This window comes from Xenopus laevis, chromosome 7S, assembly GCF_017654675.1.
Source record: "Xenopus laevis strain J_2021 chromosome 7S, Xenopus_laevis_v10.1, whole genome shotgun sequence".
NCBI lineage: Eukaryota > Metazoa > Chordata > Amphibia > Anura > Pipidae > Xenopus > Xenopus laevis.
This window is the reverse complement of record NC_054384.1, coordinates 87,238,596-87,252,855: the sequence shown is the minus strand read 5'-3', so window position 1 is coordinate 87,252,855 and position 14,260 is coordinate 87,238,596. Positions and strand designations below refer to the sequence as shown.

General features: G+C 38.0%; 1 protein-coding gene across 1 annotated transcript in view; it reads left to right on the top strand.

The window, feature by feature from the left end:
- dnajc11.S (DnaJ heat shock protein family (Hsp40) member C11 S homeolog) overlaps nucleotides 1-14,260 on the top strand; it is a 111,002-nt gene that overhangs the window by 44,419 nt on the left and 52,323 nt on the right. Inside the window, 1 exon segment of the mRNA NM_001092573.1 lies at nucleotides 5,269-5,370. Coding sequence (NP_001086042.1) covers nucleotides 5,269-5,370 — 102 coding nt within the window.

Genomic DNA, 14,260 nt, shown 5'->3' with positions numbered 1-14,260 from the left:
TTCTTGAATGGCCAAGTCAGTCACCTGATCTGAACCCAATTGAGCATGTATTTCACTTGTTGAAGACTAAACTTCGGACAGAAAGGCCCACAAACAAACAGCAACTGAAAGCGCTGCAGTAAAGGCCTGGCAGAGCATTTAAAAGGAGGAAACCCAGAATCTGGTTATGTCCATGAGTTCAAGACTTCAGGCTGTCATTGCCAGCAAAGGGTTTTCAACCAAGTATTAGAAATTAACATTTTATTTTTAATTTTTTAATTTGTCCAATTACTTTTGAGCCCTTGAAATGAAGTGATTGTGTTAAAAAAAGGCTTTAGTTCCTCACATTTTTATGCAATCTTTTTGTTCAACCCACTGAATTAAAGCTGAAAGTCTGCAGTTCAACTGCATCCGAGTTGTTTCATTTAAAATTCATTGTGGTAATGTACAGAACCAATATTAGGAAAAAAGTTGTCTCTGTACAAATATTTATGGACCTAACTGTACACCATCTCGAGACATTTTGACGGTTTGACACAAAGGAATGTGTACTTTCCATATCCATGTGCCAGCTCCATTCTGCTTTTTACATCAGATTTCTTTGTTCTGTGCCATTGCACAAATTGCATGAAAATGCCTGTACGGAAAAACCCAATGGAAGGCAGATGCAGTCCAAAACATTTCTTAAGATGGCCATACACGGAGAGATCCTCTCCAAACGAGCAGATCTCTCCCCAGATCTCTCCCCGATATGCCCACCATGAGGTGGGCAATATCGGGCTGATCCGATTGTGGGCCCTAGGGCCCAACGATCGGATCCTAACGATGGCTAATGGGCGGTCGGATCCCAGGACCGCATCAACGAACAGATGCGGCTGCGATCCAACAGGATTTTTAGTCCCGTCCGATCGACATCTGGCCAACTTTCGGCTAGATATCGATCTGGGAAGCCAGTCGGAGGGCCCCATACACGGGCCAATAGGCTGCCAACTCCGTCTGTCGGCAGCTTTTATTGGCCCGTGTATGGCCACCTTTAGTCTTAAACAGCTTACCTCTGTAGCTTTGATTAATATTAGATAGTAATACACCAAATACAAAACTGGGCCAAATTGTGACACTTTTTCCTGTATACAGATTTAGCCAAAAAACATTTAATTCAGCCAAACCATGTCCAAAACTTTAAAGATATGTGACCGTAAAGCTCTGGACAATTGACCGTAACATTTATTTTTACAGATGATTCTGTTTAATTGAATTTCAATAGGCAAATTCGGGTTTGGGTTTTTATTCAACATAATCTTTTCTGGAGGATTTGGTATTTCACGGAATCAAAAACTACAGACTAATTTGGAAACTAGTAGAGTAGTATGTACAATAGATTATTTAATAAACCTTTTTAAAAAAAATTGGGGGGTAAGTGGGAACTTGACCTGGGGCCCCCTCAATGACACCCCACTTTGGTTTCTTTAGCACGACCTCCAGAATGCGGAGTCCAGAGCCAGGGCATGCCTAACCAATGGATGGGAAATCCAAGTCTTAACAGATACAGCCAATGGCTCCAGTTAACCTTTTTAGATTAACCCAATTTTTTGAGCACAGGAAGCACAAAGTTCCTTCTCCCCATTTATGTGATAAATCAGCCCTTTATGATGTAAACCATATTTTAAAATTTCTTAAATCTATAAAATAGATTCAGGCTTAACCAAGCTGGTAGATTGTCTCTGATTTAACTGTGAGTCGGGTCTTTATTTTATTGGTCTGGAAGAGATAACATTTTATTTGAAATACCAGCAAAGTGATAAATCTAAGCACCAGTGATTTTCAGAAATTGTCCTTCTAAAAATAGGATTCTCTCTCGTATAGAATTGGCAGAAAAAGATGAGGGAAACTGGCCAAAAGCGAAACGTTTGCAATATCTGTTAGATATAATCTGCTTAATGTACAGTTTGAGATTTGTAGTGGCTATTGGAGACATTTTTCTGTCACACTCATTAGTGTCTTTTAAAGATAAGAATATTTAGACAAAAGGGACTTAACAAGGGGTTGTGCATTAATTACTGTAACTATTGTCTTTTATTATTATTTTGTCCTCTGGAAAAGTTAAACCACTCCGTTTAATAGAGAGGTCAAAGCCAACGTAAGTTTCTGTTCTTGTGAGTTATTATTAGCATATCCGGTACGGTACCGGTTTCCAGTAACCTGGCTTGAGGTATTAAAGCTGGAAACAATGTATCAAGTTCAATAACTTTTCCATCACTTATGTCTGCTCTAGTTTTCTTGAACTTGATGAAAGAGGGAAATATTTAATGTCTCATGAATAGTTAGATCCTTGAACTTTTTATTATGAATTAACATTTCAGCCATTAGGCAAGTACTAGAGGAGACCAGTCATGGCCTGGACTTGGAATCGATGATGAGCATCATCATGAACAATGCTCTCAGTAATACCTGGATAATATGGTGGAGAAACATTCATGTTTTGTTTGTATAAAGTAGAATGGTGCTGTTAAAAGCACCAGGGAACGTTTAATGGGTTGCTCTCAAACTCTAAAGAGCTTGTTCACCTTTACATTAACATTTAGTATGGTGTAGAGCAGGGGTCCACAACCCATGAGCCACATTAAATATAAAAAGTTGGCAACACAAGCATTAAAAAAGCTCCTAAGGTTGCCCAATAAAGGCTGTAATTGGGGACTGGCAGACTACAGGTGGGTCTTTTTGGCAGTACACATGGTCTTTATGCCTCCAAGTCAGAAATCCAAAAATGAGCATCTGCTTTGAGGCTACTGGGAACAACATCAGAGAGCTTGCTGAGCAACATGTTGCACACAAGCCACTGGTTAGGGATCACTGGTGTTGGGAGTGATATTTTGAGACAATATGTAATGGGTTTTTATTTGTGGTTTTTGTGTATTTTACTCAGCAGCTCTCCAGTTTGGAATTTCAGCCATCTGTTTGCTAGGGTTAAAATTACCCTAGCAACCATGCGTTAATTTAAATAAGAAACTCTAATATGAATAGGAGAGGGCCTGAAAGAATAAAAAGTAGCAATAACAATGCTTTTGTAGGCTTTCAGAGCATTTGTTTTTTAAGTGGGGTCAGTGTCCCCAGAAAAAGGCAAATAATTAAAAACCTATAAAAAATAAAGGCTGATTGAAAAGTCTATTAAAATATTCAAAAACATACCAAAAGTTAACCTAAATGTGGACCACTCCTTTAAGGGTAAATTGGTTCCTAGCTCTAAAAAGAATTTATACCAATTGTATAAAATCATGTTTCCTAATAGAGACCAGTGCACTAGATCCCAAGGTACATTTGGTTTATGAGCAAGGATATAGTACAAGACTATAGAAGAAATTTCAACTCCAAGCAAAAATGTTAGAAATTCTTAAATGAGTATTTTGTATGGGTGCTTCAGTTACTCTGAACTAACAATCATGAAAAGAAAAATATTTTTTATTTGTTTGTGCATTTTCATGGAAGCAAGACATTTCATATATATGTCAGTTACAGTTCAGGCAAACTTAGGCCATTGTAGGATTCTTGACATTCCAGGCTTGGCTTTTCATTGCCATCTTCTGATCCATGGATGACACCCCGATATGAATTGGTATGGATGTTGAACATGCGATTACTGTGTCATTCAATTTCAGAGCTCACATGAGCATTGCAGCTAATGATAACACGAGAAAGCAGTGACAAGAGACTGCTGGTGTTTCCCTTATTTAGCCCTACTTATTATAATTGATTAATTCGGTCTAGTTGGGAGAGGTTTTGCTTTTTCTCAGTTTCAGTGACTTCTGACTTTTGCTGTTTTTTATTTTTATGCTTTTAGTTCACACAACCTCTTCTGTGCTCCATTTTTTTTTTTTTGTTCTTCTTGCGCTATGCTTTTTTTTTAATACTTGACAGTTTCGGTTTTGACCCCATTTGTACTGTAATTTTCTATTGCCCGGCTGCTTGGATTCATACATTTCTCCCTTTTTTTAATACATGGGCATTTACCATTCTAATGATACTTCAGGAGCTGGCAGATAACACACATCGTGGTCAGACAGGATTAGTAGGGCATGACACACAGTACATAACATTCAAACTGTTGAAGTATGATAAAAGGACCAGTAAAATTTTCACAAATATATCAATATCCAAAGAAACACACACATGCATTACTTTGTAGTTTGCTAGTATCCAGGATCTCTTTTGTTTATTTCCTTAACCTTAAAAGCATTTTATGCATTGGAGGGTCCACATTCAATATGTCAAAAAATACAGCTTAGTTCATATTAGACATACAAAAAATAAATTCGAATTTTAAAATTTCTATTTGCGTAGTGATAAATTCCCTATATAGTTTAATCTGCTCACCCAATTAAATCTCTGACCTGGGTGTGTATACAGATGAAGCCACTTGGCTGCATCTGTACATACCTCCCAACTGTCCCTTTTTCTAACTTAATTGGCTTTTAGCAGAGAGCACAGAACAGCTAACAGGTGCAAATAAGATACTTTTTAACAATTTTGAGACACAAAAAAACAGTTTAGATAAGGAGAATTATTTTCAAACTTTCATAACCTGCCAAATTTTGTAAAATGAACATGGTAAAATTTTTTGTCCCTCTTTTTACTTCCAAAATGGTATGTGTATACCCCAGGTCCCACGCTCAAGGGTTCACATACACTTTAACAAAACATGGACCTTAGATAGGAGAACGTACTCACCAAATAAGACTAGTGGTCCGGTGCATCACCCTGAAGCTCTATTTCAGATCAGGTTAATTGACAGCAACAATGATATGTTTAAGGGTTAACAATCTGATTTATTTTAATTAATGATGTCATTTCCGGGATTGTGTTTAAAAAGCTGTTTGATATGATGTGAAACAATGCCTATCACTACGGATCTTTGGATATGAAACACGTCCGGACAAGGATGCTTTTAAAATGCTGAGCGCTTGCCAAATTTCCTTCGATTGCATTCCACATGCAATAAAAAAATTTATGATGTGGTATTCAAACATGAGAATTTTCTGCCTTGCATGAATCCTAATGCAGAATTAATTCACTCGCACCTTATCATTTGCTCTGCTAGAATCTTTGTTGTTTTATTGTTCTACTAGGTCTTTGAAGAAGTTCTTGAGGACTTCAGGTTCTTTGGCTCTCATAGCTTATTTATTTGATATAATGCTCTTTTATTATTTATTGCTTTCTTAGATTTTCAAAGGTTTTTTTCCAGTTTTTGATCTTTCTACATTAGTTACATTCATGCAAAATGATCTTTTTGTTTAGGTTGTAGAAAGGAAACGAACAGCAGCTGAGATCAGAGAAGAATTTGAGAGATTACAAAGGGAAAGAGAAGAAAGAAGGCTTCAGCAGCGAACCAATCCTAAGGTAAATTTGTGAATTTTATCAATATTTATTTAATGGTTATACTCAATGGAATTTGTTTTGTCATCTCTATTGACTGTAATCCATTTTGTACATACCCTTGAAAATTTAGTTTACTTGTCCCCTATAGGGCCAGCCAGGTGACCAGTAACAGCTGAGAATGCTATTGCTAGACTATTTTCTTGAACATTTTATTATATTTGTTCAGAGCCCTGAAACTTGCATGTGGTTTAGATATAACTTGACCTAGCCAAACTCCTGTATAGTTGTCCCCGCTGGAGAGTCCTGCTTGAAGGAAACTATACCCCTGAACAATGTAAGTCTCTATAAAATATATTGCATAAAACAGCTCCTATGTAAAACCCTGCTTAATGTAAACAAATTATTTTGATAATACCGGACTGGTATGCGATCTGTTGCTTGGCACCTGGGGCTTTCTAGGTAACTGATCTTTCTGTAATTTGGATCTTCATACCTTAAGCCTACTAGAAAATCATTTAAACATTAAATAAATTAAATCGAAAAAAAGATTGATTATATCTTAGTTTGGATCAAGTACAATGTACTGTTCTATTAATACAGAGAAAAGGTAAATCATTGGATTATTTGGACAAAATCGTGTCTATGTGAGACAAACTTTTCGTAATTTGGAGCTTTCTGGATAACGGGTCCCGTACCTGAAATACAGTATACCTTTTTAGTAGTATGTGCCATTGGGTAATCCTAAATAGAAAATTACCATTTTAAGGACTAAGGGCTGCCCCCTGGGATCTTAGAATTCATGGTGCACATAGATAAACCAAACAAACCATACTTGTTCGGTCACATCAGTCAATTAACACTCAGACAGAGTTGTGTCTTTTGCTTCCACACTTCTTCCTGTTACAGTTAGAGTTGTAGTATTTCTGGTCTGGTGATCCCGGAGGCAGCACAGAGAATATCATAAAATGTGGCTCAAGGGAAATGATGTAAATGGGCAATATTTACAAAAATGTATATTCCAGTTTGGTAAGATTCTTTAATATGCCACTTATTGATTTTGGGGGTATAGTTTTCCTTTAATTTTGCTGCTTTTGGTTATAAACAAACTTAAATGTTGCTACTGCAGATCTAGGCTTTGGCATCTTTGCATTGGATTGGAATCCTATGACAAAAAATTGGACAAACAATACAGATCTTCAACCAAAACCAAGGTCCTGCAAGACATCTTCCATGGAGGATAGAAATATACCCATTGCTGTAAGCACGATTTATAAAATGAGAGGCAGACCTTTGATAAATAATGGGTAGACTAAATTGCTAAATCTGTGTATCTGGACCCCATTTGACTACCCACATTTTTGGACAAATTGAGCTGATGCAGTTGTTGGCACACTGGCCAAAATTCATTTCGGCAGCTTAAAGGGATCCTGTCATGGGAAAAAAAAAAAAAATTCAAAATGAATCAGTTAATAGTGCTACTCCAGCAGAATTCTGCACTGAAATCCATTTTTTATATTCAATTTTGAAATCTAGACAGGGCTAGACATTTTGTCAATTTCCCAGCTGCCCCATGTCATGTGACTTGTGCCTGCACTTTAGGAGAGAAATGCTTTCTGGCAGGCTGCTGTTTTTCCTTCTCAATGTAACTGAATGTGTCTCAGTGGGACATGGGATTTTACTATTGAGTGCTGTTCTTAAGGTGGCCATACACGGGCCGATAAAAGCTGCCGACAGACCGAGTCGGCAGCTTATTGGCCCGTGTATGGGGGCCCCCGACGGGCTTCCCCGATCGAGATCTGGCCGAAAGTCGGCCAGATCTCGATCAGATGGGATTAAAAATCCCGTCGGATCGCGGCCGCATCTGTTCGTTGATGCGGTCCCGCGATCCGACCGCCCGTTTGGCGAACGCTAGGATCCGATCGTTGGGCCCTAGGGCCCACGATCGGATCAGCCCGATATTGCCCACCTCAAGGTGGGCATATCGGAGGGAGATCCGCTCGTTTGGCGACATCGCCAAACGAGCGGATCTATCCGTGTATGGCCACCTTTAGATCTACCAGGCAGCTGTTATCTTCTGTTAGGGAGCTGTTATCTGGTTACCTTCCCATTGTTCTTTTGTTTGGCTGCTGGGGGGGGAAAGGGAGGGGGTGATATCACTCCAACCTGCAGTACAGCAGTAAAGAGTGATTGAAGTTTATTAGAGCACAAGTCACATGACTTGGGGCAGCTGGGAAATTGACAATATGTCTAGCCGCATGTCAGATTTAAAAATTGAATATAAAAAAATCTGTTTGCTCTTTTGAAAAATGGATTTCAGTGCAGAATTCTGCTGGGGCAGCACTATTAACTGATTCATTTTGAAAAAAATGTTTTTTCCCATGACAGTATCCCTTTAAAATGAATGTTCCAATCCATTGGGGGTGACGAGTGATAGGGCACCCGCCCCCAAGGATTGTAATGATTTACCTGATCCATGTGCTGGCTGGCTATCGTTTTCTACATTTTTCCTTGGAAACACACGATTTCATACAGAAAAACAATAGCAATAAATAGGAGGGGTGTCCACATACAATTGGCCTTATAGTGTTTATTTTTTTAGCGGTAGCTTATTCTAAAGGCAGGTATGTGGCATTGCATTATTACAGTTTCATTTTACAACTGGAAACAAACAGGTTACAAGCTGGTTTTTTTTTATTTGTGGAAGTAAATCAGATAGTTGCTTCCTACCTAACCTACCTAAGCTAATTATACCTTGTGTTACACACTTGTAACAGTGGCTTCTTTCCGTTCCTAATTAAGATCTCCTTTTCTCTCTTTGACAATGACAAGTGTGGTGATAACTAGTAATGTCTTCTCCTGCTTATTCTTTTGCTGTTGTGGCAACCTTGGGTGAAAATAAATATAATAAGAGAGCAGAAGGCAAATTTGCTTTACAACTGGAACAAAATCCCCCCCCCTTTCCTGAACTACATTATTCCCCTTTAGCTATGAAAAAAACGGGATATCAATCACAGCTTTTAATTTTATTAACTATAAAAGTTGATATCCAGGACATAAAATTCTAAATTAAAATCTATAGGGAACAATGTTGTACAAATGGTGTCTTCTATTTCTCTGTGAAGAACAAGTGGAAATCTATATAACTGCAAATCCAAAATGAGTTGTAATGGCCCAAAATAGCGATAATCTGTTTACTGCTACAAGCCTAATAGGCGCTTCCATTGCCTTTTTTTTTTTTAATCTGTCTAACATGAACAAAGGAATATAAATTAAATCACGCTGTTCAAAGCAGGTAAACATTGTAAAAATTCTATGGAAATTAAGATGAACATATTACATAATTCAATTATCATGTGTTCCTCACAGCTATTTCATGCATTTTAAATGACTTTGCCTTTTTCTATGGCCTTTCCCTTTAAGCGGGATTTTGGAGCTTTTCAGCATTCAGAGGTGGCGGGAGAGTCCATGGCAATGACCATTTTATGGTCGATATGTGGAATGAATCATCCCCAGTTATAGCTGCCTTCTCGGTCCTGTGTTGAGGCAGTTAAAAACATGCTTCGTTTTCGAATTCGCCAGAAGTTGCCTTATGAGGAAACTTCGGAAAACGAATCGCCATAAGTGCTATCCCACTGGCGATTTTTCATTAAAGCAGGCGGGAAGGCAGTTCGGGGGAGATTGTTGCCCCCCGAAGAAGAGGCGATTTGTTGCCGGGGAGACTAATCTCCCTGAATATGCCCATGTGCCCTTACCCTAAAAGTCTAGTGGTCAAATTTTTAGTAAGTCCAACCAGATACAGTAGCGAACATTTTTCTTGGCTAGCCCATCATGGTTACCAGAAAAACTTTCTGTAAGCCCAGGTGTTAGCGCTCCTCCTTTTCAAGTGGTCAAGTGGGGACTATAATATTAACTTAGACTCTAGTCAAATTAAGAAGCTCAAGAAGTTATTATACACAGGTAACTGAAAAAGAAAGAGAAAGGGTAACAACTGCTTCAGTTCATATTTTTGATTGGATAAGATGCCCTTGCCCCCCACACCCAGGCACTATATACTAGTAGATGCGTTTGTCATTACTACTTTTGGAGACTGAAATTTTTTGTGGGTACAGACCGTTATGGGACCTGTTATCCAGAATGCTTGGGACCTGGGGTTTTCCAGATAATGGATCTTTCCATCATTTGGATCTTCATACCTTAAGTCTACTAGAAAATCATGTTAACATTAAATAAACCCAATAGGCTGGTTTTGCCTCCACTAATGATTAACTATATCTCAGTTGGGATCAAGTACAAGCTACTGTTTTATTATTACAGAGAAAAAGGAAATTTGCATTATTTCATTATAATGGAGTCTGTCTGAGACAGCCATTTCTTAATTCGGAGCTTTCTGGATAACAGGTTTCCGAATAACGAATCCCATACCTGTATAACATTAATGGAGTTTAGCTGGTAGATAGTTATAGATGGTTCCAAAGTAGGGTTGCCACCTTTTCTGGAAAAAAATACCGGCCTTCCTTTATCTTTTTTCCCTATTAATAACATTGGGATCTGCCGACATTTTTACCAGCCTGGCCGGTAAGGTGGCAACCCTATTCCAAAGTCAACTAACACTGCTGAAAAAAACACAACTGTTTTCATTAATAGTTAGATGTTGCTGATGGGTAGTTTTTATAATGCCTTGATGTGCCCTGGTGCTCAAATTACATTGGTGAAAATTAGTGATGGGTGAATAAATTCGCCTGGCACGAATTTGTGACGAATTTCCGCCGTGAATAAATTCGAGAATCTCCCGCGAAAATTCGCCGGTGAAAATTCGTCGGTGTCAATTTCCGATTTTCACAATCTTTTCGTGAAAACATTCAAATTGCTCGATTTTTTTCGTGAAAATGTTAAGATTACTCGATTTTTTTGTGAAGATGTTCGAATTGCTCTATTTTTTTTGTGAAAATGTTCGAGTTGATCGATTTTAGTGAAAACTTTGTCAATTGGCATCAATTTGCGACTTACACGATTTTTTTGTGAAAACGTTCAAATTGCTCGGTTTTTTTTTTAGTGAAAATGTTCGAGTTATACGATTATAGTGAAAACGTTCAAATTGCACGATTTTTCCCTGAAAACATTCGAATTGCTAGATTTTTTTGTGAAAACGGTCGAATTGCACGGATTTTTGCGTGAAAACTTTTGAATGTTAAGATTATATTTTGTGAACTTTCCGATTTCATGCTTTTTCGCGAATTTTTCGGCAAAACTGGAGAAATTTGCCCATCGCTAGTGAAAATGGGTCAATATATGGAGGCCTGAAAGTTATCCTGGTATCATCAAATTCATACGTGCAAAAGTTCCAATACGTTTCATCCAATCATATGTTTGCCTTTATCCGCTCTCCTATCAATGCGTTAGTTAGTTTTTCAGTGTTATTAGCATGGGGGTCTTGTCGATGTTAATTTCACTGCCTTTTTCAGCTCAGTTTTGTTAATCTCTGTTGCAGCGACTATTCATATCTATTAAATCATCTCCTGTTCTGCAACTATTGACGTCTCTTCAAATTCCATCCGTAAAGTCCTCCAGTTGAGATCTGAACAATTCTATTTGCCAAGCGATTTACCACGACATGAAATGCTTTCTGTTGCATTAGTAGTTTGACATTTTGTCTGTGCCTTTGTCCCTCGTCCTTTTTTTTTTTTTTTTGTGCTGTTTGAGAGCTGTAAAAATAAAAGCAGCATTGGAATACTGAGTCTATGTGTCCTGTGATAAAATTAGCCATCTGGGTGTTTATAGCAATCGCTTTTTGGGATTCAGTGGAAATGTATCTCCGGGCAATGTTAGCATTGAATTAAGCAGGGCAGCTGTTATGATTTCATACCAGGATGGAAGTTAGTTGAAAATCTCCAACCTTTTATTGGTTTCAATAAAACGACTTCAAATAAATAAAACATTTCTAACCAGAAATGTTTAGCCATAAACAGATGCACGTTATGAAGCAATTTGTGAACTGGTTCTTTTTTGTATCGTCTCATCTGTTTTGCTCCTAGTTTTCTGCTGGTAGTTTGTTTCGTTTAATTAAAAAAAGAAGACCTGAAAGTTAGCAGTGAAGTGTGCGGTGCATATGTTAGAGGAACGCCATGCAGGCTGGAGGCATAACCCAAACATCTTTTATTGTCCTATCAAAAAGAGTTTACAGTGGATAGTGCAGAAGCCTCTAGTAACATCGAATCTACATTAAGCTGTAAATGTCAATATGCTATCATATAGCCTATGCTACTTTCCAAAAGAGCTTGTTAGGACAACCGTATGAATGTGTTTTTGCAGTCAAAAATAGTTTTTTTCTCCAAATAAATGTGACTGAATTCAGCTTAGTAACAAAGAGGGGGGCTGTTGCTCCTATATTGTTTTGACCATAGTTTTTTTAATCACCTCCTCACGCTCAAAGCTATTGTAAAGGTCATAATAAATTATATATCTAAGGAAACCCGTGGGCCCTAGTTCTGCATTTGGAGCAGATCCCTGGGGCATGTAATACAGTCGATGCAAATCCCTAGGTTGTATAGGTATGGGATTCGTTATCCAGAAAGCGCCGAATTACAGAAAGGTAATTTCCCCTAGACTTTATTTTAATATTGTAATGCTGACATAGTACCTTGTACGTGATCCTACGATTTAATTCGCCTTTATTAGTGGCAGCACAATCCTATTAAAATATGGAGAGTCAAAGATCCCTTATGCGAAAAAGGCTAGGTTTCAAGCATTCTATATAACAGGTCCTTTACTTGTATAAACAGACATGGCATCTAATGTAAACAGACATGGCAAACTTAGAGTCCAAACTTTGATATGCTAACTTCAGAGTGGCTAAATAGAAATGTATCATTTTTCCAATAGTTACCGCCATTTTATTTTTCTTAACACATTGTTCTTATTACAGGGGAAAAGGAAATCATTTTTAAAATTTATAATTATTTGTTAAAATTGAGTTTATGTGAGACAGCCTTCCTGTAATTCAGAGCTTTCTGGACAATGGGTTTCCGGATAACAGATCTCATGGCTGTATATATATTTAGGGTCAGGGCACATGCTCCGATTCGGGGAGATTAGTTGCCCGGCGACAAACCGCCTCTTCTTCAGGGCAACTAATCTTCCCGAACTTCCTCCCCGCTGGCAAGAATGTAAATCACCGGATGGATGGCATTCACGAGGAAACTTCGGGCGACTTCAGAAAACAAAGCGATCCAACTGCCGTCCCACCGGCGTTTTGCATTCTAGCTGGGCGGAGACAGTTCGGGGAGATTAGTCACCCAAAGAAGAGGAGGTTTGTCACCGGGCGACTAATCTCCCCAAATCTGAGCGTGTGCCCTGACCCTTAAGGGACTTTTTCTATATCACATAAGGGATCTTCTGTAATTTGACTCTCCATATTTTAATAGGATTGTGTTACCACTAATAAAGATGAATTAAATCTTAGGATCACATACAAGGTACTATGTCAGCATTACAGAGATTATTTGTCTACACACCAAAATTACAACTAAAAAAAATACACTTGGTGGTTCAGGAATGAAATTGTATATTGTAGAGTGAATTATTTGCAGTGTAACAGGGTAATTTAGAAATAAAAATCAAGACAGAATCCCTTTAAAGTCAGAACCAAATTACTGGAGAACTTCAAGTACTTTGGAGCTGTTGGTTAGACTATGGGCAGGCTGTTGAACTGATCATTGAAGTAAATGCATTCCTGGATTCTTGGATCTGTAAATGGATATGCTGGAGCCAAAGCCAATAATATTATCCATATTTAGATTTTATTGTGAAAGCATACCATAACCATAGTTTTGGGAAAAGTTGTTGCGAGATTTAGATCCCTGAAAATAATAAGGGTCTGCCCACACTTCAGGGCAGATTTATCAAGGGTTGAAAGGCTTTACTTCGACTTCGAATATCTAAGTCGCAGGTTTTTTCACCGAATTTGACCGTTTTGCAGTCGAAGTAAAATGGTTTGATTCGAAACGATTCGAAGGATTTCAGCGATCGATCGAATGATTTTACTTCGACTTCCAAAAACATGGTTTTTCTAGTACAAAAATGCTGTAGTAGGTCCCCATAGGCTAACATAGTACTTCAGCAGGTTTAATTTGGCGAAGTATTGAAATCAACGTTTTTTTAAAGAGACAGTACTTCGATTATGGAATGGTCGAACGGTTTTACTTCTAATCGAATTCAAAGTCGTAGTATCCTATTCAATGGTCAAAGTAACCAAAAAAATTACTTCGTATTTCGAATTTTTTAACTTCGAAAATTCCCTCGAATTCACTTCGACCCTTGATAAATCTGCCCCTACGTATTAAATCGGTGGTTCACCTTTATATTAACTTAAAGTGATACTGACACTAAAAAACTACTTTTTAAAATATGAATTTACATTACCTATAGGTCATGTTGATCGTTTTTTTGCTGAGAGGTTTGTTTTTGTAAGTTATTGTTACTTGAAGTTTCTAAACCTGATTGTCCCATCTCAGCCTGTCCGTTAGAGATTCTAATGCTAACGGACTCGTGCTGTACAAATATGGCAGCCCCCTCATACAGGAACATGGGGCATCAGACAGGTAATGTAAAAGCATTTTGCAAATACTTTATGGCAAAGTTATAAGTTATAAGCTTTCAAAGGCAACATTATATTAGGGGGCCGATGCATCAAGGGTCGAATATCAAGGGTTAATTAACCCTCGATATTTGACTGGGAATGAAAATCCTTCGAATATCGAAGTCGAAGGATTTTGCGCAAAAACTGCGATCGAAGGAATAAGGAAGGAATTCGATCGAACGATTAAATCCTTCGAATCGAACGATTCGAAGGATTTTAATCCAACGATCGAAGGATTATTCTTCGACCAAAAAAATTTAGCCAAGCCTATGGGGA